The 26,982-nt window shown below is 53.8% G+C and overlaps 1 protein-coding gene across 1 annotated transcript in view; it reads left to right on the top strand.

Moving 5' to 3' along the window:
* The window catches only part of LOC105700570, a 33,554-nt gene extending 8,820 nt beyond the window's left edge, over window positions 1-24,734 (top strand). Inside the window, exons 3-21 of the mRNA XM_023434582.1 lie at window positions 3,465-3,508; window positions 4,352-4,442; window positions 6,543-6,551; window positions 8,681-8,755; window positions 10,268-10,487; window positions 10,822-10,942; window positions 12,834-12,940; window positions 14,274-14,415; window positions 14,488-14,934; window positions 15,022-15,172; window positions 16,565-17,299; window positions 17,365-17,586; window positions 17,656-18,108; window positions 18,182-18,313; window positions 18,383-18,608; window positions 18,751-18,900; window positions 19,478-19,576; window positions 19,644-19,806; window positions 19,880-24,734. Of these exons, the coding sequence (XP_023290350.1) occupies window positions 3,465-3,508; window positions 4,352-4,442; window positions 6,543-6,551; window positions 8,681-8,755; window positions 10,268-10,487; window positions 10,822-10,942; window positions 12,834-12,940; window positions 14,274-14,415; window positions 14,488-14,934; window positions 15,022-15,172; window positions 16,565-17,299; window positions 17,365-17,586; window positions 17,656-18,108; window positions 18,182-18,313; window positions 18,383-18,608; window positions 18,751-18,900; window positions 19,478-19,576; window positions 19,644-19,806; window positions 19,880-20,174 (3,882 nt within the window). The 3' untranslated portion in view covers window positions 20,175-24,734. The remainder of the gene's footprint in view (window positions 1-3,464; window positions 3,509-4,351; window positions 4,443-6,542; window positions 6,552-8,680; window positions 8,756-10,267; window positions 10,488-10,821; window positions 10,943-12,833; window positions 12,941-14,273; window positions 14,416-14,487; window positions 14,935-15,021; window positions 15,173-16,564; window positions 17,300-17,364; window positions 17,587-17,655; window positions 18,109-18,181; window positions 18,314-18,382; window positions 18,609-18,750; window positions 18,901-19,477; window positions 19,577-19,643; window positions 19,807-19,879) is intronic.
* The last annotated feature ends 2,248 nt before the right edge of the window (window positions 24,735-26,982 follow it).

The following is a 26,982-nucleotide window of genomic DNA, read 5'->3' as shown; positions in this document are numbered from 1 at the left end:
AAATTACATTTCGCATTAAATAGGTGGCTCGCGCGGTCAAACGTCCGTCCGTTTCACCGGCGCCGCGACGCCCCCCGAACTCGTTCGGTCAATTAATTTTGCGAGCGGTCGTCGTTCGCTCGAGGAGCATTATTTTTCGCGAAACCGAGTAAATCGGGAGAAGGGCCGGACAGAAGTAGACGCAAAAGGTTGCAAGGGCGGAGCGGGGGGATGGAGAGAAGGGAAGAGGTTACAAAAGGCTCAAAATGGCGGAGACGGGGATGCCGGAACGGGGCATTAATTAAAAGCTTCGCGGCAATTAAAAAGTTGACGCGTCGGGGAAAAATGGAAAATTGGCGAGGGCGCGACATTCGGGCAAAATGAAGGAAGAGAGAAAGGGAAGGGTCCCCTCGACCACGGGAATCGGGAGGTCGGGCGCGTCCGAGGGCCAGAGGAGAGTGGAGTCGCCCTCGACGCGTTCTCGGGCTGGACAGGGCTTGGGTCGTCCTCTCGTCTCGCCGTTACCACTGGCATCCGGCGATCCCGGCCAACGAATCGTCCGCGTGCGCGCCGCACCCGTCGTTTCTACGTTTCTACATTTCTACGTTTTCGGACGCAGGACGGAGCGCGCGCGCGCAGCACCCGATTACGCCGCCGTTTTCCTTCCCGGTGCAGCTTTTCTTTACGCCGCGAGTTAGCGGGACCGTCTCGGATTGGGCCAGATAGTCCGGGGTCCAACGGTACGTTGCGATGGAACGCGCTCGCGGTTGCTCCCTTTCCAGGGCAATACGCGTCCGTCGTCGGAAAGGAACACCGCGGTAGGGGGCGAACCGTGAAACATCGACTCGATTACGTACACTGGCTTTTGCCGGGCTCCCGGTAGATTCTGGACAGTTCTTTTTACGTCCGCGACCTGCTTCCTCGGTACAAGGGGAACCTTCCTGGTTCGGGGAACGCGTAATTGGCTGCGCGTGCGCGCTCGGACCGGAAACCTGCCGGTAGCGGTGAGCCAGGGAGTCTTTCGAGAGAATAAAGTAGCTCGTTTAAGCACTCGACCGTCAACGTCGACCAACCGCCGACCCAACGACGACCGAAGGGTTAACGCGAAAGGATCGTCCGGTAAACGGTCGAGGTCGTACGAGGACGGTATCTCCTCTTATCATTCTTCCATATCATTATCGTTCGTCATCGTGTCCGATTGTGTCATATCATTAATAAGCGACGAAAATCATCGATATCGATCGTAAATACAGCCAAGATCATTAATAGCTTTCACGTAGCTCCTAGTCCAGCGAAGTTAGACTGCACGAGACGTTAGCCACGTTGGTATTAAGGCCTAATAGACGAACCGTTAAGTAAACCTAGGAGGGTAAAAGAGAAAGGAAGTATATTTGGTCGTTAAGTATTGCATGTCAATATCCACTCGTGAAGTGACTCTGCGAATGATATATATATATACACGCAAAACAAAAAAAATATATATATACACTCGTTTATTCTTCTTGGCCCCTGGAAAGCGTTTTTCCCCGGAAGGGACACGAATATCTCTGGGATTATTCGCGATCGATGAAATACCATTTCGAAAATGCCTGGTCGGATGAAATTCTCGTGCCTTTCTTGCCCATTTTTGTCATTCAATGAGCGTTTTTGATACGAAGCTTTTGTCCCGAGCAGTTTTGCGCACCGTTTACTCCGACATCACGATCGAAACGACCGCGTCGCGTCCCTGACTCGATTCTTTCCCAAACGCAACGTCGTCCGCGAAAATAATCAATTTGCAAGTTGCTCAGAGATTCGCATTCTATAAAGCATATTCCGCGGCGAATTGTGGATCACCCTTTTCATATGACGATTGGGAGGTTAAATCGATTAACGGATTACCCGAAAAGTTCACGCTATATCGAAGTCACATCGATGACGCGCGTTGGCACGATCGAACGCTTGGAATCCTCTTTGTTTTCGAAAAATCGGGTCTCGTCTATTTTGGGTATACGGGGCTCGATACGAGACAACGTACCCGCGGTTCGATTGCATTTCTGGCCGAGTAGTGGCCTAGTCAGTGGTTAATATTAAATTCGTCATTCCGCGATTCGATTATTTCCATTGCAATCTCCCGTGAACAAGGGGAGTCAAAGAGAACGCGTCGATTTGAAATGCGAATTCGACCACCGAGTCGATTCCAAAGAGTCGCCGGAAGATCGACGTCGGCATTGCTCCTGGGAGGGCAAAACCGCGAGAGGACCAATCAAGGCCCAGCCCTGGATCCCTTCCGGTGAGACGACTTTCCGTTGGCGTCACTTTATATCAGACACTCCGTTGGTTGTCGGCTTCGAGGCAGGTACAAATGGGGCAAGGAGAAAAACCCTAGGCAAGACTGTTGAGAGAAAAAAAAAAAAAAAGAGAAACGAGAGACTCACCGCCGAGTCTCGACTCTAAAATAGGGACGACAAATCGTCGGGCGTTATTCGACGCCGAGGTAACCGCGGCCGCGCGTACGCGTAACGATCGTACCCATCGATTCGCGTCCCGCGGGAGCGAAGACGGCCCGGGGTAAAAACCGTCGGGGGGACATCCGATTTTCGAGCCCACCGTTGGTTTCCGACCCGGAGACGGCCGGGATGTCGAGATTAACGCTAGGAAGGTTTCTCGCGATTAACAGCAGTCGATATCGAGCGGCGAGGATTCGCTCGTCCAACGACGAGAAGTACCAACCTAGAAGCCTATTTCTTGACATCGAATTCGACGTTCGGCTTCGACGGTCTGTCGTCTCTACTCGGAAATACTTGTTAACGCTATCGATAAGTTTATACCGTATATCTCTATCGTGACGGATTCACGAGTAATAAGTGATACTATATTTATACTGGCTGTTATACATTCTCTTACTTCCGCTTCGGCGAGATCGAACCAATCCCCTGGCACGCGCGGGGACCCTCGAGAGCCGAGCCGAGAAGGAAGATCGAAGCGAAAGCCAAGAAGAATCCTGCAAACGTCGAAGGGAAAAGGAAAAGAGGAACGTCCCGCGACTAATTAGGACCGCTCCGTCGAGGGACGACGCCAAGGGTCAACGGAGAAGAGTCGAGCCGCCAGGAAGGAAGTCTCTTTCGAGAGGGGCCGGCAGGTTCCCTTCGCGTGCGTCCATCTCGTCCGGGGAGGAGGAGAACACGGAGACAGCGGCGTCAATTTTCGATCCCGACCACCTCTCGTGCCAACCTTCGGGACTCGGTTTCCTTTCTTCTTCGTAACCGTTTACGGAATTCGTATCCGTCGCTCCGGTCCGATCGAGCGCGCTTTTCCGTGGTCCCGCTCGCTCGATCAAACCGTACCTACGCGCGCGCACGCGCACGCACACACACACACACACACACACACACGTACACGCGCACTCACACGTTACCGTCTCGCACCCTGGAACTGCGATTTCCATTTTCTTTGTTACCGTTGTCGAGCTTGTTTGAATAAACTCGTTTTTTTTTGTTTGTTAGAACGGCAGCGGACCTGGCGGCGAATCCGGAGGACGAGCCAACGGGTGAGTACCGACATGCGTGTCATCGTTTGCTCGTCCAGGGCGGAAAGGCTCGGTTCGACCATTCCGCCGTCGTCCTTGGAAGGACTCCCTGACGAGTCCGACGCGTCCCGAGGGAGAGCCTCGGGAAACGTGACCCGACAATTTCCGGTCCCGTTCGCGACCGCTTCCGGCCCTCTCGCTCCCCCGACGTCGAGATCGCCGCGCCGGAAAGAGGAGGCGAGGAGATGCGCACCCGGCAAATCCTCATGAATTTTCCAATTTTCACAGTCGGCAAGATTAAGAATTATCGTCGGGCGCTCGTCCCGAGCCGAAGCCGGATCCTCTTCCGTTGGCGCTTCCGGAAAATTCAAAATCGAGAAAAGAAAGAACCAACTCGGGAGTCCCGGTCTCTGCCGAGAAGGACGATTCCGCTGATTCGATAAAAGGGGCGAAAGGAGGCCGCGAACTCGTTCCGAAGACTCCTTTTAAATACGACCCGTGGAAAGACCCTGTTAGCATAATAATTAATAACCAAGAATATAGGCCGCGGATACGTTTTGTCTCGATTCTTTCGATCGAGCTGAGGGTCTCGTTTCGACTCGTTGCACCTTGAAGGGGATCGAACAAAGTTATCGAGTAAAGTGGAGGTTGGTGTCCGCGAATGTCTCCGACGGATCCTAAGAACGCAACCCGGGGCAGGAGCCTCCGAGGTTATCTCGATGCGCGATAAGAGGACAGGGAGGGTTTCGCCCGAGCCTTCCGCGGCTCGATGGAATCCAACGTACCATCCACGGGACGGATGCACCCGCTTCCGGCCCGTTGGACGGGAACTCGAATAATTTGTAAAACCATTCCCTGTTTCAGACACCCAGGGGACAACCCTTTTTACAGCAACATCGACAGCATGCCGGACATCCGTCCAAGACGCAAGTCCATTCCTCTGGTCTCCGAGCTGGTACGTACCGAAATCGACGCTAGTCCCTTTTCCGTTCTTTATTTCCCAGGACGGTGACGTCCTTTACACCTTGTCTCGCCTACTGGCTGGATCGTATTTGCGTCCGCGGACCGATTATTAATTAAAACCGACCCTTGCGACGTTTTTCCGTATCGTTGTACGTCTTCGTTGTATCGTGTCGTGTCGGTGTCTCGATCCGCTGGGATAATTCCGGGCAACCCTTTGCGAGCGACGCTCTTCCATCCGAGATGCTTCCGTGTTCGCAAATTTTCGACCGAGGGTTTGTCGGTGCCATTCGATGCATCGACGATCGCTCGATCGGAAGGTACTCGTCGAATGGAATACGAATAAAAAGTACTAATCGAAATTCGGAATCGCGTTCCTCGATCTTCTAGCGGTCCACTTTGGACGGAGTCGCGCAAAGAATTCGACGCGATGCGGCGCGGCGGTATCTGCGGGAACGGAACACGCTCCGGGATAATCTAGGATTATCCTGGAAGTATCGGCAGCTCTCCGATGCGAGGTTTACGAGACGTTCCTATAACTCGAGTCTTGAATTTTGCTCGCGGCAGCGCGGAACCTCGTTCGGGGTTGCCTACGTGATAACGTAACCCAATGGAGTCGGTATCGGTGCACTTAAGGATTACTACCATATGGAAAGTTCTTTTTCTTTTTTTTCTCCCCCCAATAAAATGCAAGGCTCGCCTTGTAGAAACTGCCACCGAAATGTACCTGCGGATACTCATACGTATACTTGCAGCAAGTGCCCCACGTACCCGACCACGGTATTCTCCGAACGGAGTGTAAGGAGATTAGGTGGCCCATTTGTCCGACTTATGAGGTCGAGCGACTTAAAGCGTTTTACCGGACTTTGTCTATGGTATCGTTCGGACCCGCCGTCTCACGGACACGAGAATCGCGGAAACTCCTCCGGAGATCGCGCCGAGATGGCGGAATTTGAAGGCACGTCGCGACACCAAAACGGTCTCGGCTAATCGAGGGCCACGAAGGTGGTTTCGGTTTTAGGCGCGGCGATAAGCTTTCGATGACTAAATTGGTATCTCGAAAAATCTGGGATATCTCGAATGGTTTCCGCCGTTCTCGTTTCGGCATAATCGCTCGTCTCCGATCGAGGAACGTCCAAAGTGCTCGATATTTGGAATTCCATCGGCGGAACCCCGCCGTCCGGAAAAACGCTCTCGGGAATTTGACGCGATCCTTGGATATCCACGGGATCGGGGACCTCCATAGGAGGAACGCCAAAGACAATGGACCGCCGGAGCGCCGGCAACGCGGCCGGCCGAACCGACGAGGCCACGTCCGAGTCGCGCGCTTCGACCGCTTTCCCCGTTTGTCCGGCCCGTTCGTATGAGTGCCCTGCATCGAAGTCGGAAATGATCGCGGGAAACGTCGACTCCGCCAACTGAATGTTCCCACCCAGAGGCCGAGGGCTCGGTCGGATCGGGAGGCAGTCCGAACGCGCGAGGCCCGCAAAGATCGATCGGAGAAGCGAGGAGAAGGAACGGAGGCGCGCCGCGGCCGCGCTTCCTCCGAGTGGAGTCACCCTCGGCCTCTGGCGCTCGGTGTCCCCCCGCCCCCTAAATGTTGAATGTGAACTGTCGACGGTTTAACATCTCGTTGTTGTGTCTCCCTCCCGACCTTCCGGGTTCCGGCCGGGCCGGACCGACTTTCGGTCGGCTCCCCGTCGACGCGCCGGTCGAGGTCCTCGGGGGGCGCCTTCACCCTGGTCCGGCGAGGAATCGGCACCGCTGCCCCTTTCCCTCTGCCGAAGCTCCCTTCCATCCGTCCGGCGAAGTTGGTTCGTCGCGATCGCGTTCCTTACGGGCGAACGCGAAGCACCGGGGAGTCGCCGCGCCGAAGGAGATCGAACGAGCGAGCGGATTTTGCCGACTTGGCCGATTTCGACCAGCGAACGACGACGCGTTTAATCGACCTCGCGTTCCGCGAGGTTCGCGAACACTAACCGGCATATAATGCTGTTCTTTGTTTGTTCTCTGTGGCGCCCGTTCTGTGTATCTACCCGACCAAAAAACCACTCACTGAACCTTCTCAAAAAATATCTCAAAACTCTACCTCCAGGTCTTGAAGGTACTAACTCAAAGCCTCCTTTAACCGAAGTTTCGTTAAGCTTGCTCGCACGTCGCATGTCAAGTTAAGGGTTAGAGGTACATTTGTCACTCCTTTTGGATAGTCTCTCGCTTCTCCGTAGTTTGTCGACCGTGGCTCGATGGTAGCGCGTTTCTTTGTTCGTTCCTCCGCTTGATGCACCTCCGATTCGCGGCCCCCGTGTTCGAACTAGTAGTCGTGTTCGACTTATTGGTTCCTGCTTTTAAGAGATTCCAGCATTTCCGGCACCGCCGGCGGAACGTAAGTCGCCGCAACGTCCCGGCCGACGAATCGTGCGCGGCCCCTCCCTCCCTCTCTCTCCCGCTCGTAAACGCGAGGAGAGTACGGAATTCTATGGGGAGAAATGGGAAGTGGTCGCACGCTTCGATGGCTTCTCGATGCATTCCTGAATGGCCTGTGCTAGAGCATGACCGTGGGTATCGAGCGAAATACCTTTGCCACGCAAAATCGTAGCAGACTAGGGGGGAAGGAGAAACGGGGCCCGGGTCAACGCTTCCGGGAAGCGAACCCGCACGGAGAGATCCTATCGACGGCTGCACGAGAGGGTTCCTTGCGTTTCCACGCGGTGCATGAGAACGCGTAGGTGAGAGTACGTCGAACGTCGATATCGACGCGGCGCGACGACCCGTGTCCCTCGTGGCAGGGACGTTGACGATTCTTTCTTTCCAGGACCATTGGAAAGCTGACTCGTGCCCGCGCTCGTTCGCCCACTTTGGGTTCTCCCGATCGCGTTCGCGGATTTCACGGAAGGCGGTTAACGCGCGAATACGCGTTTGCCCTTTCGGTCGGCAACGAGAGACGAAGGGCACGGAGAAAACCTGGAAGGAGGGAAATTAATTTACTTTAAGCGGACTCGAAAATATTGGCGACGTTAGGTCGAGTAGGTGGTTTGGTAGACAGTAGCGGCTTCGCGACCAACGACGACTAGCTATCCTCGACTCGAATCTCCGTATTGTATACTTGTTACGAACCCACGCTGCGATGCCTACCGAACATCAGAAGCTGACTGGATTAATTAGATTTTTTGCGTAGGCGTTGCACCATTTTCTCTTTTTTCGTTTTTTCGTTTTTTCGTTTTTTCGTTTTTTCGTTTTTTCGTATCATCGCCCGACTTTCTGCCTCTTAATCACCTTCTACGTTATGTACGACGTTCCTTTATTTCTAACTTATATTTTTAAATAACATCGATACGCAACGAGTCACGCCTCGAATTACGGCACGATTTCTGTGAACCACGAGTATGGCAACGAAACTTGTGTTCTCGGATGAATTCGCTAATAACGAGACTCCTTTTGGCCGCGAATATCCTTTCACGTCGTGATAAATTATGGCTTAACGCGTCGATCAAATCGTTTTTACTTTCAATTTTCCGTAGATTCTCTTCTTGTTCATTGGATTCGCAAGCATGGGAAACGTCTAGAAGCGGCAAAGAAATTGCAATCCGCGTTATCGATTTCTTGCCATTTAAAAAAGTAACGCTTTAAACGAAATCGTCGAAATTAACGATTTCGTCAAGAATTGATACTTGGAGGAAGAAAGCGTTAACAATGTTAGGAAAAGATGCCGGGTCTGATCGAAGACGAAACGAACGAAGGAATGTCAAGTTTGTAAAAATAGCTTCTCTACTTCCACTGCCGAAATGACAAAACTCGATACCCTATCTCACATATTTTTCAAATACTTTAGCACATGACCCGAATGAATAAACCGAATACTTGTAAATAAATACATAGAATCTTACTTCAGCTTTGATAGTCTGCACTTGTAAATAAGCACAAAATTTTTCTGCGTTGACCAGCAAGTAAAGATATTAAACGCATTCACATCACAAAGTTCCTTTCTTGCTTGCTCTTGTTTAACAAAATTGTGAATAAACATCCTTTTTTTTTCTGGAAATCATGTACAGTTTCTCTCCGAAAATCGTTTAATCAAAACGATGGCATCTCTTTTTCCTGGCACCTCTTTCTTTTAATCGAGCCATTGTCTTAACATTCGATTCGTTTTCATTATACCACTTTACTTCTTTCTTTAACCTGTCCCGCTACCGTAAATACGTTTTCCCGTATACATTAATATTTCTCTTTTCTCAGACGATAGCAGCTACCAAGAGGAATGCCGGCTTAACATCCGCCGTTCCGAGAGCGACCTTAAACGACGAGGAATTGGTAAGAACTAGTTTGAATATTTACCGTACAGTTCGGTGTCGGTCATCGTTCGTTGAAAGAGCATCTACTTCGGGACTGACGTATCGCTTGCAACGGGACTAAGATAGAATTCGATAGCAAAGACATACCGCGAATTTTCCTTAACAACGCCCGCGTTGGCACGCGCGGCGCAGAGGCTCGTACTCGAACTCGATCCCCATTCGGAGGAACGGATCGATTCGACGGTCCACCCGAGGTTGCAGATCGAGAGAACGACCGTAAGCGAGGACCAAGGGAAGGTCGAAGAAAGGACGGGATACGTCGAACGTCGAACCCCAGGGTCGTCCCGGGGAGTTTCAAGAAGGGCGCAATTAGAGCGCGGCATCGTTTAACTTTAAGTTGGCTTCAATCGGCGAGGCGACGCCCACCGTTCGATCGCTCGATCGACTTTAATTTAACTTCTCAACTATCTATTTTTTCTTTTCATACGTACCGTGCTGCGTTTTACCCTCATTTCCACGCTGTCTATTTTCTTTCACGTAAGTCTGGCTCAATCTCTAGCTCTTCCACTTTCTTTCCGTCCGTCACTGTCCCTGTCTGGCTACGTTTGTCTCTGTCCGTATTTACGTCCGCGCTCCCGTTCGACCGAGTCGCACAAGTAAGGCTTAGCAAACTTAGATGTACACCGAGAATTCTAGAGAATAGGAGGAACGTGCGTTGACCCGCTTATTTAGGAGGTCCTTGGTCAGGACGTACAATTTCCCGTTGTACGTGGGGACGCGCGGGCGCGGTTAGATCAACCCGGGGTGAAAAACCGCTCGAGGTCGTGCCGGGGAAGAACGATCGTTGCCGCGATGTATACTTAAATCTACGTCCGAGGGCTCGAGAAAGGCCGTTTTGAGTTTAACTCGCCGAAACGCCTGTCGATTTCGCCGAGTTTCGGGAATCGGCGGCTTCCGAATCATCTCTTCTGCCCTCCTCGCAAACACTGGGGGGGGGGGGGGGGGGTAACGCGTTTTTTTCACGTACCTCGACGACGTCGAGCCAAGTTTGGGCGATCCGCCAAAGGAAGGAAACGCGCGACGAACCGATAAATCTTCTTGGCGCGTCGATTCAGGGAATTGCCTCGTGCACGTTCGGGGTTAGTTCGTACGAACGGAACGGCACGCGAAACGGATAGAGAAGCGCTAGCGTTCCCGGGAAGGACTCGTCCTCGGATTCCCCTCGACGTAGCGCACGAGGGCAAGGGTAGAACGCGCCTCCTCGAGGAAGGGACTCCGCTTAGAGCTTCATTAGCGAGTCGCGTGCTTGCCCCCTAGCGCCGCTAGTCCGCTCGAAGACCGCGGACCGGATCCTGGACCCGCTCGCCGAGCATGAGCGCCCGCGCGTAGTCGACGTAGAACCTTGCGTGACTCCGACTCGCATGTGCGCGGCCCCGCGGAAGGTCGGGCGAGGGCGCCGCCGGTCCGGCGCGAATCCGACCGGAGCCCGAACGCAGCCCTGATCGACCGCCCCGACGGTGCTGATCCGCAGAAGATGCACGTCTACAAGAAGACGCTGCAGGCGATGATCTACCCGATATCCTCGACGACGCCCCACAACTTCGTAACGTGGACCGCCACCTCGCCGACGTACTGCTACGAGTGCGAGGGCTTGCTTTGGGGCATCGCTCGGCAGGGGGTCCGGTGCATGGAGTGCGGCGTCAAATGCCACGAGAAGTGCAAGGACTTGCTCAACGCGGACTGCCTACAGAGTGAGTACGCCCGCGCCGGGGAAGCGACGGGCTCTCGGGGAGAGGGTAGTTGGCAATTCGCCGAGAGAAAGCGACGCTTCGCGTCGGTCCCCGCGAATTTTTTCAAGGGTCCAAGATCGATCGGCGCCGAGCCGCGAGCCGGCACATTAGAATGATTAGTACGTGCAACTTCCGACCCAGTTAAGCCGGGTTTCGCGGTGGCGGCGGGGCGCGGGTCCTCGGAAACGTCGGGTGAAAAGAGACCCGACGTCGTTCCAACGGAGGCGAATCGCGAGGAGTCGCTTTTCCCCTCGAAATGCCAAGGATCGCGAAACCTGACCGGTCCCGTTCGCAGGGGCCGCGGAAAAGAGCTCGAAGCACGGGGCCGAGGATAAAGCGAACAGCATCATCACGGCCATGAAGGAAAGGATGAAGCAGCGGGAGCGGGAGAAGCCGGAAATCTTCGAGCTGATTCGGTAAGCCGACTCGATCCGAGCCGAATGAGTCGCGATTCGTTTCCGAGGCGTTCCGGTGCGAGGATCCTCGGCCCCCTCTTAGAGTCCATCGATGCGCGGGTCCGTTCCAATGTACCGAGTCCTATCGAGGCTCGCGCTCAAGCTACGGGGAAGAGTTCCCTTTTTTTCGTGGTCTCCGTCGCGGCGAATCGTTCGAATTCCAACTCCCAACTTTTCATCTCGTATTTACGCGCCGCGAGTTTCACTCTCTGGGGCGATTCAAGGCGATGAGAGGATCCTCGCACGTTTGGGTCTCATATTCATATTCCTAAGGGGGAAGGTTTCGTCTTAACGGTTGTTGGTCTCTCCTTCCGGCTGCTCTTCACGGACGTTTCCACTCGGTTTCCTTCCTTTTCTAAAATATTTCCCTTGCCTTTCGCGTCTCTCTTTCTCTGACTATCTCACCCTCCGTTTCTCTTCTCCCATTTTTCGAAAAGCAGCGCGACGAGGTCAAGCACTGAATTTGCCTGTTCACGAAAGGAGAAAACGGCTAATTAACGCCGTTAACGGTACGCTCCGTTTTACGCGTCACTAATTAAGGGCACGCTTACATGGCACGTCACCGACCGTGGGCTGACTATTCGGGGTGCAGGGGGTGAACGAATCGTGGAAAATTTCCGAGTCCGGCCTGATTAAGGTCGGAATATCGAGCGCCGGGACCCGCCTTTCCCCTTTTCCGAAAATATGATTCAGAAAAATGCGCGAACAACTCGACGGCTCCGCCGAGCTAGTAGACGTAGAATTTGTCCACCCGATCCAACCGACCCCGGGCCGCGTTCCGATAAATGGGAATCCGGCTGAAATCCGGCGAAAAGCGGAAGGAAGAGTAAAAGTAAAGGCCGGAAGGAGAGAATCGAAGGAGCGATCGAAGGAGGCGTCGCGCGCTCGGAAGGGATACCTTGGGGTAGTCCTCAACGTGAATGTCGTCGGAGCGTAGGTCCGTCTTCGAGGTAGACGAGGTCGCCCACGTGAGACACATGACAGCGGTGAAGCAATCCGTCTTGGATGGGACCAGCAAATGGTCAGCGAAGATCGCCATTACAGGTTTGTGAGCCTCCGTTGCGCTCTCCCGTCCCGACCCGTAACGTTTGTCTTCCCGCAAGCCTCGATGGAAACGCTCGGCGGCTGCTGCTGCTGCGTACTAGACGCACTTTACGTCCTCCCTCGTGCCTCCTCTAGTCTCCGATCGCGCGTGCGGGTCTCGATGTATATCTCGACGTAAATCCACCCGCGTCGTCTCGCGTAGACTCCGTTGATGTCGCATCGATGTTACCCCAGCAAACGTCGGCTCGATCGAGCCCCGTCTCGCTTAAGGCGCGTCGAGGAGAGGCGTCTCCCCGTCCGCATCGCGCGTTCACTCCTCACGTCTTACGTATTTCTTCCTGTTTATATCGATATTTGTCAGTGTGCGTGCGTGACGTGTATGGCGGGCTGCTAAATGTGTTGTCTGTGGTACTGCATCGTCGCTGGATGTAACCCCCCGAACGCCGACAGCGTGGTCGAAATGGTAATCGGGGATTTTGCAGGTTTGCAGGTGCGGTCGCGGGCCGGCGGATTCCGCGCGCGTCCTCGTCGCGGGGCACCGGGTCGGCGGCCGCGGCGGCCGCGGCGGCGGCGACGACGACGACGACGACGACGACGACGACGATCGGTCGATCGCCCGGCGGGCGGGCCAAGGAAAGTTGGCCGCGGGCCACGAAGAGGAGCGCAACAAGTCTCGTGCCCTGGCAAGGTCGGCGACGACGGCGTCTGCGGAATCCGTCGACCCGGCCCCGTCGGTCCGCGGCGAGTGACGGTCACCGGCCCTCCCGGCCCCGGAACCGCCCATGACTTTTCACGTTGTTCTTTTCAGCACGACGTTTTCAGTCGACCCGGATACCCACATAGACAGCCTCGAGCAGGCCGAGCAGATGGTCCTCGAGGGCACCAGCAAGTGGTCCTGCAAGATCGCCATAACAGGTGACGCACCCCCGAGATTCGATCCCTTCGGGCCTCGGAGTGAGGCGATCGGGGCGGGTCCTTCGCGGATCGGGCGCAAGGTTCCGGCCGGAGTCGCGCGTAGGGCGGGTTTCCGTGCGAGCGCCTCGCGGGATCGATAGTTGAACGTACAGCCAGGTGCGGCGCCGGCCGCCCCGACGCCCCCGCGGCGGCCAGGGGCCCGTCCGGGAGTCGCAGCGGCGCGGGTCGGTCGGGCCCGCGGTAGCCGTTCTTTGCCTTCTTAATTGGCATCCTTAACCCAGAAAGTCGGGGCCGCTCGCCAATCCGCCGAGAGGCGAAAGAGTAGCCCGACGCGGAGGCCAGGAGGGGGGCGGAACAGTTGGCGCCACTTCCGCTTCCGTTCCGGTAATCGGATCTCCCGATTCACCGAGCGCGAATTAAAACGGGCGCGGAGTCAGCTGCCGCAATCCCGGGCCCGGCGCGGGCGTCGCTGGGACGGGAATTCCGGAAAGCGGAACGGCAGGAAAACTCGGCCCCTCGGCTAATCGAAACGTCGATAAGTATCGAAGGCACGGTATCGACTCGTCCTGGCCGGGGGTCGGCAAGGCGTCGGGGAAAATCGACGCGGGCGTCGGTAAGGGGTGGCGATCGACTCGCGCCGCGACGCGCCGGAAGGGACCTAAATATTTTAGGGGAACAATCGCGCCTTTGTCTCGCGCGGTGCCGAAAAAAGCCGCGCTCCGGGAACGAACGGAGGGACGAGAAGTCCGCGTCCATTGTGTCCGGTCCTAAGAATCGGTCCCGGAGTGCGAGCTCCTTTGGAAGCGAAACCGCCGCGAAACCGCCGCGAAACCGCCGCGAAACCGCCGCGAAACCGGCCGCGAACCTCCTCGACGGCTCGGTGACCGTCGGGTAGCCGGGAGATCGAGCCCGGCCGAGGTCCGAAACGGTAGAGGCCCCCGAGGAACTCGACCCAGGGAGCATCCCGTGGCCACCGGAAAGCAAAGAGTTTGTAGCATGGGCATGGGTGTCTCTCTTCGTCTGTGACGTCGCAGCACGCATCTCCACCTCGCCTCCTCCGTGTACGCTCACCTCGGTCCTGACCCGCGGCAACGCGCGCCGAGCTTCTGCACGCTTTTACAGGATGGCTGGAAAGTCCGTCGCGGGGTCGCTCGGCGAAGAGCGTCGAGGGCGGACGGTCGCCGTTCGGGCCCCGAACCGCGTGCCCCCGCCCGTCCCACCGACGGGCCCGGTCCGCGGGCGCGCCGACCTCGCCCCCCGAGGCCCGGCCGCGCGCGGACCGCGGCCCGCGGGACCCACCTCGTCCTGACCGCGTGATCGCCCGCGCTTCCAGTGATCTGCGCCCAGGGACTCATCGCCAAGGACAAGAGCGGCACGTCCGACCCCTACGTCACCGTTCAGGTCGGCAAGGTGAAGAAGCGCACGAGGACCGTGCCGCAGGAGCTGAACCCCGTCTGGCACGAGAAGTTCTACTTGTGAGTAGCGCGACCGGGCCACGGTCCGGGGCCGATCCGCGAATAACCTCCACCCCTCTCTTCTCCGGACAGCGAGTGCCACAACTCCTCGGACCGCATCAAGGTCCGCGTGTGGGACGAGGACAACGACCTCAAGTCGAAGTTGCGGCAGAAGCTGACCCGAGAGAGCGACGACTTCCTGGGCCAGACGATCATCGAGGTGCGCACCCTGTCCGGCGAGATGGACGTTTGGTACAACCTGGAGAAGCGCACCGACAAGAGCGCCGTCTCCGGCGCCATCAGGCTCCACATCAGCGTCGAGATCAAGGGCGAAGAAAAAGTGGCGCCGTACCACGTGCAGTACACCTGCCTCCACGAGAACCTCTTCCACAGCCTGTGCGAGAAGAACGACGGCATGGTGACGCTGCCCCAGGCCAAGGGCGACGACGCCTGGAAGGTTTACTTCGACCCGCCCGGGGAGGAGCTGGTCGACGAGTTCGCGATGCGCTACGGCATCGAGAGCATCTACCAGGCCATGACGTGAGTGGTACCCCTTCGCCCGGATCCTACGGATCCTCCGGACTCCCGGACCCCCGGACCCCCGGTCACCTCGCGTCACTCTTCCAGGCACTTCCACTGCCTCTCGACCAAGTATCTGTGCCCCGGCGTGCCCGCGGTCATGTCGACCCTTCTGGCCAACATCAACGCCTACTACGCCCACACGACGGCCAGCTCCGCCGTCTCGGCCAGCGACAGATTCGCCGCCAGCAACTTCGGGGTGAGTCTCGCCTCTCCGGAGGGGTCGCGCTCGGTGGCATCGACCGCGCGAAGGGGAAAACTCCTGTCGGAAGGGCCAAGTTATGGAACGAGGCGACCGTAAAGTCGAAGCCGAGGCGGAAACCGCGGCCGTACGAGTTCGGTAATAATCGCGGGGCACGAAAGTGGAAGCGTTACCGTGCGGCCGCGGTACCTGGGGAACCTGGGGAATCGACCACTTTCGTGGAAAAATGTACAATGCACTTTGCGCTAACTTTAACGAGGGGAACGCAGTTAACGAATACGTACCGAAGTACGCGCGCGGCTTAAAACCTCGTTACTCGGGTACCTCCGGGCTCTCCTTGAACGGTTCCAAAGTGCGCCCGACGCGAGGAGAATCGTCCGAAGCCGATGGAACGAGCCTTCTTTTCTACGGTAGGTACAATTAACGAAAACCGATCAACGCGGTAGCGACTCGGAGGGTGGGAAGGGTCGAAAGCCCGTCCTTTCTTCGGTTTACGCGAGCGAGGGATTCGGTAAATCCGAGGGCGCTTCCGCGAACAAAGTGGCGGATCTTCCGCTAGGCTCCGTTTCGGGGGAAAGGGCGCGATTACGAGAGAAATGAGAAAAATGGGGGAAAAACTGAGGAGAGGACGGGATGGCCTTATGCGAGGGTGAAATAGAGGCCGCCGTTGAGAGAATATCCAGAAGTGCACTTTCGGCCCTCGGGAAGGGATTCCGCGCTGCCGTGAGAGACCCGAGGAAAAACGGCGGCTGTCGGTGACGGAAGAGACGTTTTATTCGCATCCGGACTATCGGCTCGATTTATAACTCGCAACGAGCGACCCTTCTTTTCGAAAGTTCCACGCCTCCTCGGCCGAAGGCGACTTCCCCCGTCGGGGGAAACGGAAGGCGAAACGGTCGGCCAGCGAGTGGAAACGAGAGCGGTAAACGGCCGCTCGAATCGAGAGACCCGGTGCCACCAAAGTACACTTCGTCATCCGGCCGAGCTTAATGCACGTTATTACGAGGGGTATATCGCCCGGTAAATTTATCGACCGGCGTCCCGTAACGTCCCGACCACCGGCGACGCGCCGGTCAAGGCGACGTTAACCTGCCAGGAATACGTGACCCCTCGTAATCGCTTCTCCCGCGGAGGCGTCGTTACTAGGAGAAATTTCACTCCGGACTTGTTATTGCGTTTCCTGCCGTCGAAGATTAATTTAAAGGCGTCGCGAGAGACGTTCTCGGGGTCCGAGACTAGGTAAAACGGATTATCCGGGTTTCCTCTTGGCCAAGGAACCCCCGATGAACGAGAGGGGACAGCCCGGGATCGGTATTATATTCTGCCGAATGCCCTCGGTCGAGCGAAATCTCCCACCGACGAGCTAACGACCTTTTGGTAAATGTCCAGAAAGAGAAGTTCATCAAGCTGCTGGACCAGCTGCACAACTCGTTAAGGATCGACCTCTCGATGTATCGCAACAACTTCCCGGCCTCGAGCAAGGAGAAGCTGATGGACCTGAAGAGCACGGTGGACCTCTTGACGAGCATAACCTTCTTCCGAATGAAGGTTCAAGAGCTGTCGAGTCCGCCGAGAGCGAGCACCGTCGTCAAGGAATGCGTGAAGGCCTGCCTGAAGGCGACCTATCACTTCCTCTTCGAGCACTGCTACGAGCTCTACAACAGGGAGTTCCAGGCCGACCCCAGCGAGGTAAAGAAGGTCCCCGAGGACAGCGGGCCCCGGCTGGACTCCCTCGACTTCTGGCACAAGCTGATAGCCCTGATCGTCTCGGTGATCGACGAGGACCGAAACAGCTACGGCGACGTTCTGAACCAGTTCCCGCAGGAGCTGAACATCGGGCAGCTTTCGGCCGCCACCATGTGGGCCGTCTTCGCGGTCGACATGAAGTACGGCCTCGAGGAGCACGAGCAGCATCGGCTCTGCAAGTCGTCGGCTTACATGAACCTTCACTTCAAGGTGAAATGGCTGTACACTAACTACGTCGAGGACGTGCCGCCTTACAAAGGAGCGGTACCGGAGTATCCAGCCTGGTTCGAACCTTTCGTCATGCAGTGGCTCAACGAGAACGACGACGTTTCCCTGGAGTATCTTCACGGTGCCTTCAATAGAGATAAAAAGGACGGGGTAAGCGTCCCTCCCGGAAGACTGCGGGACGAGTTTCGACAAATCGTTTCCGTTTAACGTTCCAGTTCCAAAGAAGCAGCGAACACTCCCTCTTCAGTTGCTCCGTCGTCGACGTCTTCACTCAGCTGACACAGTGCTTCGAAGTCGTCTCGAGGCTGGATTGTCCAGACCCCGAGATATGGAAGAGGTACATGAAGCGATTCGCCAAGACCATAGTCAAGGTCCTGGTCGCGTACGCGGACATCGTCAAGAAGGAGTTCCCTAGCCACCTGAAGGAGGAACGAGTGGTAAGCGACGCGACGCGAGCGACCCCGATCTGCCGCGAACCCTACCCCTGCCTTTCTCGCTTCTCGCAGGCCTGCATCCTCATGAACAACATCCAACAACTGCGGGTCCAGTTGGAGAAGATGTTCGAGTCCATGGGAGGGGAGAAGTTGGAGGAGGACGCTGCGAACATCCTGAACGAGTTGCAGCAACAGTTGAACAGCGTCCTGGACGATCTGGCGATGCTCTTCGCCAAGAGTCTCGAGCCGAGAATAATAGCTTCCGTCCGCGAGCTCGGAGTTCTTCTTCTTGCGATCAAAGGAGGAGGACAAGTTACCTTGACTCAGCCCGCTCAAAGGAATGCCGTAGCCGTGGAAGCCGACGAAGTTTTGCGGCCGTTGATGGATTTGTTGGACGGAAGTCTCTCGATGTACGCTCAAACTTGCGAGAAGACGGTATTGAAAAGGTTGTTGAAGGAATTGTGGAAGATCGTCATGAGGATCCTGGAGAAAACGGTGGTCCTGCCTCCGATGACGGACAAGAGCGTAAGTAGTCGTGGACTCGCGTCGCTTCCGACAGGGTTTCCTCGATGGTAACGGTGCGCGTCTTGCTCGGCAGATGGTGTTCAAGCATCTGACGGATAACGCTAAGAATCTGGCAGCGAACGCGAAGATAGAAGACATGTCGAGGCTCTTTAAAAATCACATGGCCGGGAAACCGGACGTGAAAAACGCTCTGAGCGGCGTCATGGTAGGTATCCGCGTCGCGGCTCTCTCGAGGCCGACCCGCGTAGAACCGATCCGATCGTCTTCCTTCCAGGACATCTCGAAAGAGGTGGAGAAGAACCTGTCTCCGAAACAGTGCGCCGTCTTGGATGTAGCCCTCGACACGATAAAGGTCTACTTCCACGCGAGCGGAAATGGCCTGAAGAAGAACTTCCTGGAGAAGTCCCCGGAGCTGCAGAGTCTGCGATACGCCCTGAGTCTGTACACGCAGACGACGGACACGCTGATCAAGACTTTCGTCACGTCCCAAACCAACGAAGGTACGTCCCCGTGCCGTGGCGACCGTTTCCCCTTTCCGTTCCGTCGCGCGTACGAAAGTTCGCGCCCAGTTCGCCTAGCGTCCGCTAGAGAAATCGCGAACTGCATATACACGCAAAGACATAATGAATTGTGGGAAAACAGTGCCGCTGAACGATGCGTCGACGTTGCGTCAACGTCAGCGTTCGATGAGCAGCGAGAGGGGCGACGAGGGCGAGGGCGTCGACGGCTTGGAAACCCTCGAAGAGCCCCTCCGCCAGACCAAACCCCCTCTGCGCAGAGAAAGCCGACAAGGTATCGCCCAAATCGGAACTCGTCCCGGAGTCGAACGTACTTGCCCTAGGACCCGGCCCCCGCATCGCCTCCCCGCGCCTTCCGGACTCCACCGGGCCGAGTTCGGTGTCCCCGCGGCGACCCGGCCGAGAGCTCGAGTCCGGAGGACGCGGCGCCGATAGGTCGATAGTCGCCCGCTAGGTTCCGCCGCCGCCGCCGCCGCTGCTGCCGCTGCCGTTGCCGTTGCTACCGTTGCTACATCCGCTGCCACCGCTCTCTTTCCGAAAGATCCCTAGTCGACCCGGCACTCACTTTCGATTCCGTGCCCGCGCCGCGTACCCCGGGAGGATCGGGGTGGCTCCGGGTGGACCCCGAGCAGCCGGCCACGGACCAGAGGAACGAGCCGCTGCACCAAGTAGAGAGCATGCAGTTCGTTGACCCGCTCGAGCGTAGCGGCTTAAAGAACCCCGCCCGGAAAGTAGCCGAGTAGTTGCCCAGCGAGATTCCTCCCGAGCGGACTCGCAGGGGACGATAGGTCCCCGCTAGAGGACCGCCCTCGTCGGGGGATCGTCCCTGAGACGTTCGTTTCGATTTTCAGACACCTCTGGGTCGGACGAGGGCTCCGTGGGCGAAGTAAGCATTCAGGTGGACCTCTTCACCCACCCTGGGACCGGAGAACACAAAGTCACCGTAAAGGGTACGTCTGTCTTTCCGTCCCCTATCACGATAAACTAGGACTAATCTCGGTTATCGATTTCCCGCAGTGGTAGCAGCGAACGATCTCAAGTGGCCCGTCGCCCCCGGAATGTTCCGACCTTTCGTCGAAGTCAACCTAATCGGGCCGTATCTCGCCGACAAGAAGAGAAAGCACGCGACGAAGTCGAAGAGCAACAACTGGTCGCCAAAGTTCAACGAAACCTTTCATTTGTAAGATATCGCTTTCGTGTGCGCCCTACCCGGTACATCGGACCCGGAGCCGTAACCCTATGTTCCTTCTTAGCATCATCGGGAATGAAGAGCAGCTGGACTATTACGAGCTGCACATATGCGTCAAGGACTACTGTTTCGCTCGCGAGGACAGGCTGGTCGGCGTGGCGGTGATGCAGCTCAAGGACATCGTGGACCAAGGCTCTTGCGCCTGCTGGCTGTCCCTGGGCAAGCGCATCCAAATGGACGAAACGGGCTGGACGATTCTGAGGATTCTCTCGCAGCGAAACAACGACGAGGTGGCCAAGGAATTCGTCAAGCTGAAGAGCGACATCAGGCAGGAAAATCCCCAGCCGAATCCCACCTGAAGCGCCACCGGAAACCAAGTGACAGGAACGCCACGTGACCATCGGGCTTCGAAAGAGCCCGAAGGAGCTTAAATTGCAAGGGGCTCGAAACGGGAAGCTCCGACGACGGACGAGGACGAGTCCACCAGGCGGAACCGAGAGAAGCCAAGAGGAGGGGACCACGCGCGGTCTCTCCGTGACCGAGCGACCGCGTCGGGAACCTCGTCGGTGCCGTCGCCGCCGACCGCCGCCGACCGCCGCCGACCGCCGCCGACCGCCGACGCGGGCTGGGCGGAAGGAGTCGGGGCCGAGGACGGAAATCGGGTTACGTCGTCAAGAAGCGCGACCGAGTCGAGGACTCTTCGCGTCGCGTGCGCGAAAGGACGATTTCTGCCTTCCGGGAGCCGCCCGAGACGAACGCGCGAAAACAGTGCTGCCAGTACGCAATATATTCGGTAATATTCGTATATGTAAAGACGGAAGAAATAACGAGGGGACTCGAGGGGATCGTCCACGAAATCGAGGACGATCCCCACGAGACGTCGCTCGATCGGGCGAGCAGCTCGCGAGCGGGATCTAAAGACTTACGCGTGGAGACGTTCGAGCGTACGAGGAGGAGATACCTTTTCACCGGCGGAAAAGTAGTCGGTCGGTGGCGTACGCTTCGAGCGCTGCTGGAGGGACGGTTTATTTATTGTAGATACGTGAAATTGTTGACGAAAAAAAGTTTTTTCTAATACAGTCTAAGGGTAGCATTGCGTACGACCAATAGGTGCGTCTTGACGATATTCACGGCGCGCCGCTAGTAATAATAGGCATTCTAATGTAAATTATGTCCTCATCGTAAAGAACCGAGCGAGATCGCGCGAGCCGACGCGAGTTTGGCCATCGTCGTCGTGGCTCTTTTCCTTTCTCTTCGGTTGAACCGTTGGTTCACCGGTTCTTTCGAACCCACGATCGAGTCCAATTAGGAATCCGTTAGGAGCAGATTTTCTTTCTAAAGCAAAACTTAGCCGGACACGGCGAGAGAAAACGTGCCTACCCCGTTCTCGGTCGACGCGGCGCGGCGCAGCGCGGCACCCGGATCAAACGCGGGCGTTAAATCGTTATTCCGACCGTTCCAACGAATCGACCGGCTCGTTAGGGGGTCGTTTCGACCAACGGAAGCATCCGACGTTGAATGGAAAATTTTGATCCGCATCCCCGGGCGTCCCCGGGCGTCCCCGGGCGTCCCCGGGCGTCCCCGGACGTCGCCTGGCGCGTCCGAGAATCCGGAAGTGCCCGGAATCGCGACGCGCACGCACGACGGTCTCAAAAGTGTCGGCAACGCGTCCGGCGCGCGCGGTCTCGTAGTCATCGTTCATTTGTAAGAGTGTCTATTTTCTCCGCTGCCTAACTAATTACGTATTTATTACGACACGAGGCTGGCAACTTGTACCTGGCGGGCGACGTCGTCGAAACCTCGGTAAAACGAGTCGCCTCGACGCCGTTGCTCGCCGTTTAATCCTCCCGCTCTCCGCTTTATTAAAAATCTCTCGTAAGCTTACAAGAAAAGAACAAAAATATCTCGTATATTCTGTGATAATTACCCTTTAAACTTAGGCATACGGTCCCGCGCGCGGGGGAGCACCGCACGCGTCATACCCTACGCGTCACACGACCGTCACGAACGGCGGGACACTTTCGATTTCCACTTCGAATCGAGAGCGACGGCTCTCCGATTACGGCGCGTAACCGCGGCCGGGGGAATCGCAAAGTCGACGAAGAGGCGAACGGCAGGGAGGCGGTAGGGACAGGAGGCACCGGCGGTTTCGTTCCGTTCGTCCAAGTCGGAGTTTACCGCGGTCTTTTCCCGCGTTTCGTAAGCGAGCCGTTCTCCGCGCTCGTGCCCCGCTGCTTGCGAAAGTTCGGCTTTCCGAACCGACCGTTTACGCGACGCCGTTACCGGGAACGGCTAACCGTTGACAATACTAAGCTCGAGGAATCGTGCGGCGCGTATGTACGGTGTGTCCGATTAAACGTTAATCTAGACCAAGGGAATGCCTGTACCCTGCGAATGAGAGCCGTTGCCAGAGAAAGGTAGAGAGTCCTACGGGAATTCGACGGAGACGAATCGAGGACGGTCCAGGAGGGCGTATCCGAGTCAAACACGCACATTTCAACGCGAAGGAAATGCTCGGCAAAGGGGGAAACTTCGCGTCGACCGCGAGGGCCAAGAAACACGGTTCGAAATCAAGGGATCTCGTCGATGCGGGACAGGGTCGCGATTAGCTATCACCTGGATACGTGGCTCCTGCAGGGAGCGCAGTCGGCTTCGTTCACGGCGAGCTTCCCACCGAGGACGTTCATTTATTTCCACGATGAGAAATTGAGAAATTCCTTTTGACGAAAGGTCGAGGAAACGTCTTTTCTTACGTCGTCCGTAAATCTTTAACAGGCTACAATTGGACGGTTTAGTTTTTACATTAGCCGATGGGGAAGAAGGGCACGTGAGACGGAGGGGGAGAGACGTTGCGAGACCTGTAAAATGTGTACTTTTACGTACGTTAGTACATCATTCGTGTACATGGATCCGTTGCGGTTGGGCGATTAGAAGATATCAGGTAGGGGAGAGAAAGAGGGTCGCAACGAGTAACCTACTAATTTATAAGTGGCTAGGGAGGAGAGTTGGCGGGAGACAAAGTTATACATATATAAATATTATGTATGTATATATATATATATGTGTGTTTGTGTGCATATATATGTATATACATCACACCGTTGATCATTGTGCCGTGTCCATATCATTACATCTTGTAGATGAACCTTAAACGAAAACGAGCCTCTACGCGGTTTATTATTATATTAAACTACTGAAGTAAGACTAGTTAGATAGTTCAGAATTGCAACATGGGTCGAAGACGTTGTAAGAATGTTGAGGCTCGAAGGACGCAACGGATCGGTAACGAGGAAGTATCGTTAAGATAAAACCGTTTTTAAATTGGGTTTCTTATCTTGACCTGACAAAGTACCGTCAAGTTCGTCCTGGTTTCGGTATCGTATTCTTTTTCACCTAAATCCTCCGTTGCATTCTTCGAGTAATTTTTCGGGGATCCATCTTAGGAACTTCGGAACTTTTCAAGCCATTTCGGAACGAAAGAACACTTGTATATTAACTAATTAATTTCAATTTTATTTACCGATATTCACGTTTTGATAAGCAGTTTTCGAAGGAACGACGATGGAATTCTCGTTCCTTAATGTCAGTCTCCTTTCATCTCTATGGGGGCATAAATATTAATCGTTGAAAAGGCTCGAAAGGTTCAGGTTAAGTGAGACACAAACCACTCTGTCAGTAATTCTCCCTCGTTATCGTCGTAGAATATTCCGAGACAAAAATGGGAGGGTTCGTACGCCGAAAAAGCTACTCCACCAAATATGCCAACCATCTATGGAAGTCCATCTATGAAAGCACGTTACACTGTACAAACGAACACTTATAAAAATGATTACACATAATTTTTGCATGCCTCACGCGTTTTATATTTTATTCGTATCGACATAAGAAAGAAACACACACATTGTCTAAACGTACTCGTTTCTATGTGCAGTCGGTCATGCATCTCTTAGCACTTAACGAATTCCATCAATTTCCGCAACCGCGAACATTCACTAGATATTAAACGTTAAAGATGGCTAATGAATAGCGCGCAATGCAATTGACATGGATTTCGAATCATCATCGACCGATGCTTTTCTCTTGGCGAGTTAAGCCTCGATCGACAGCCAGAGAGTCGTTCTCGATCAAATCGAAACTTCTAATTGATTTGCACAAGTAATCGAGGGAGCAATAAAAACTGAAGGTTTTATAATGATTTGCGATATCGATGCCGAGATTACAATCAGGAGTGGGAATAACTGGCAGCGGCGTGTGTGCCGTGTATTTTGCGATGTAACGATACATTGTCCTAGAGTCCCAAATGGTCATCTCTACCGTCACCGACATCGTCGTTGAGAATTGACATCCACTCCGGTCCTACTCCGTTCATTTCTAATTCCTATAGACGTGCGTGTGTAAGACATTATCTACTGCATTTCAGTCGCGGGATCACGAGCATCTTCGTACTAAAATGCGATACATATTCAAATTTAATATATATTTAATAACGAACGGGCATGCGAGAGCCCGGGCATGATCGAAATCTGAGTGATGTCTCCGAAGAAAACAGAAGTCGCGAACGTTTTTCATCTCTCCTTGTAATTATTCGCCGGACATGCGACTCTGTCCCTCGTGAGCGTGTCACTTTAACGTCCAACTTTGCAATTGATATGATTTTTTACAAGAGGATAGCTGTCTTCGTTTCTCGCGTTGTTGACTCAATAGTTTAGGTTATAAAGAAAAATGAAATATACGAAAGTCCGCTATTTCTGTTTTCCTCATTTCCAAGTGTCTTTTCACGCGTTCCAGTTGCACAAGATCGAACAAAGCGTTACACGATTTCGTGCCGCGAATGATTCATTCTAAAAGCAGAAATACCAAAGTCTGTTAGGATATTCATTAGATCCGTTTTACAAGTTCAATTCTTTGAGGAAATACTAGCACTAGATTTTCCATGGCATAAATCCTCGTGATTCTGGCAAACCTGTCCGGATTATGGCAACGGTCGCTTCGAATTTATTGAAAATATAAACCAAGAAACATTTCCGATATGATTCTTCCTTAATTTATCTCTCAGGTATTTCTCCCCTTAGCAGAATGGTGAAGAGGCGAACGGAAAGGGGGAGAAAAGAAAAGAGAAGAGGGAATGCGCTTCGAAAAATCTAGATAGAAGACGAAACAGGCGTACGTCGTACTTCCAAGGTAGTGCACACGAATCGTGTATGTACCCAGGTCTATCCCTAACATTTTTAGTTCGACGTTACTTTTAGCCAGATTTACGCGTCAATGTACCCCGTGGACGGTCCTATTATGGCTCGCCGTGGTAGCATTTCCAAATGATTTATTTTATCGTAACCGCTCCGATTGATGGCGACAAGATAAGCAACGCTTTGTCAAATGAGGCAACTACGGAATTTTCGATTCTATCAAGAATCACAGCTCGTTCCATTTAAACGTCAATCATTGAGAGAAACGAATTCTGTTTCACCGGTTGAATGGCTCGTCGACAATGGGAGTCTAAATCATTTCTGTATAATCTCCTATTCATTGAAAAACTCAAGGGAAGAATCACAATGATTTGCCAAAAAAGAAAGAATGATTTTTGACTTTAAATCATTTTTCTAAACGCAAAACGTTTCCGTACGGTCATAGAGGAAGCGTTACGGGAATATAATATAATGTATATGGGAAGCAGGCACAGAAATCGGATAGCATGTCCTTAACTGAGAACCTAGTAAAACTTAGCATCGAAAGGGAAGAAAGACATTCTCACGTCAAAGATACGACTGCCATCTTTACGCATACCCACACGATACTTACTCTTGTTCTAGAGCAATCTTTGGATGGTGAAACGTGGTCACAAGGAACAAAATGAAGGTATTAAAAAGGAGGTAAGCATTTTAATCGACCTCACGGCAGAACCGATTCGAAACAATTGATAATATTAGAAAGTTTTTTCTAACAATTAAGAAACATTTTGGAAAAGACATTCTATACATCTAGGGAACTGGACTTTGAATTAATCTCTACATGGAACAAATTTCTTTTTTTCGTGCTTCGCTATCTATTGGAAGAAGAACAAATACATTTCTTAATAACAATAACTACGAATCTAGTACAATCATTAGACTCGAATCAATGACTCCCAGGTGATGTCCTATTTGCTTTCTTCTTCTCGATACCTTGTCTTTACATTATTATCAATCATAGACTATATTGCCCTGCAACGAAAACATACATAACAATACTAAATGTTAAATGGTAAAATAAATTTTACGCCAGTAATTTGATCTACAGATCTTCGAGTTGCCAAACAACTCCGTCATCTATTTTAGTAGACAAATTGGAAACGTATGTCGATATCGGTTTGAGACGACAGTTATGATTTCGATGCATCCAAAAAATGTCAAGACTTTAAAGTTCTTTGATACGGACTGAAGTTAACTATTTTAATTTGAAACAACTAACATGGTCAAATTATAATGGATAATTTACTTTTATTGACGATCATAACCTCACTTTACTTTAGCTAGATATTTATTTTTAAGCGGGAATATGTGTAAATCCGATGATAATTCGTTAAAACATTATTTTTAGACACTAACGAGTCTAAAGTCTCAAAAGTTTAACACCTAGGACCAGAAACTACTTACGTCCTTAGTAATTCTCTTGGGTGTCCGAAAATGAATGGCGTTCGCCGGCGATGAACAGAGCAAATAATATTTTCCGTTTCTCCAATTTGTCAACGCAAATATGGATATGACCGTAAGCCCAAATACATACGGAAAAAATGTAGACACCATTTCGAACCGTTTTTTAAACGCAACCGTACAATGGCAAAATCTTAACAACCTCCGAGTGCCACTCTTTACCCTTCGCTGCAGCTCGGCTCTGAATACAGAAATACGAGAGTGACCACGGCCAGAGATGAGTTGGGAGATTGCTCACGGGCAGCGTCGCGCGATCGCATCTGCCCTCTGGTTTCGTACGTTAGCATTCACCGTTTTTTGCCCCCAAGGGCGGCGCAACGAATTTTTGGTAGGGGCTCGCGCAATCGCGATGGCTGTGCCATCTACCAGTTGCCGTTGGCGGTTCACGTATTCGTGATGGTAATACCATGCGGCAGTTGACGGTGGTGGCTTACCATTATGGCAATCTCCCAACTCATCTCTGGTTGAGACACTAGCG

Source organism: Orussus abietinus, unplaced genomic scaffold (assembly GCF_000612105.2).
Source record: "Orussus abietinus isolate OABI.00-Male unplaced genomic scaffold, Oabi_2.0 scaffold2, whole genome shotgun sequence".
Lineage (NCBI taxonomy): Eukaryota > Metazoa > Arthropoda > Insecta > Hymenoptera > Orussidae > Orussus > Orussus abietinus.
The sequence above is the reverse complement of the archived record's forward strand: the minus strand, read 5'-3'. Positions and strand labels throughout refer to the sequence as shown.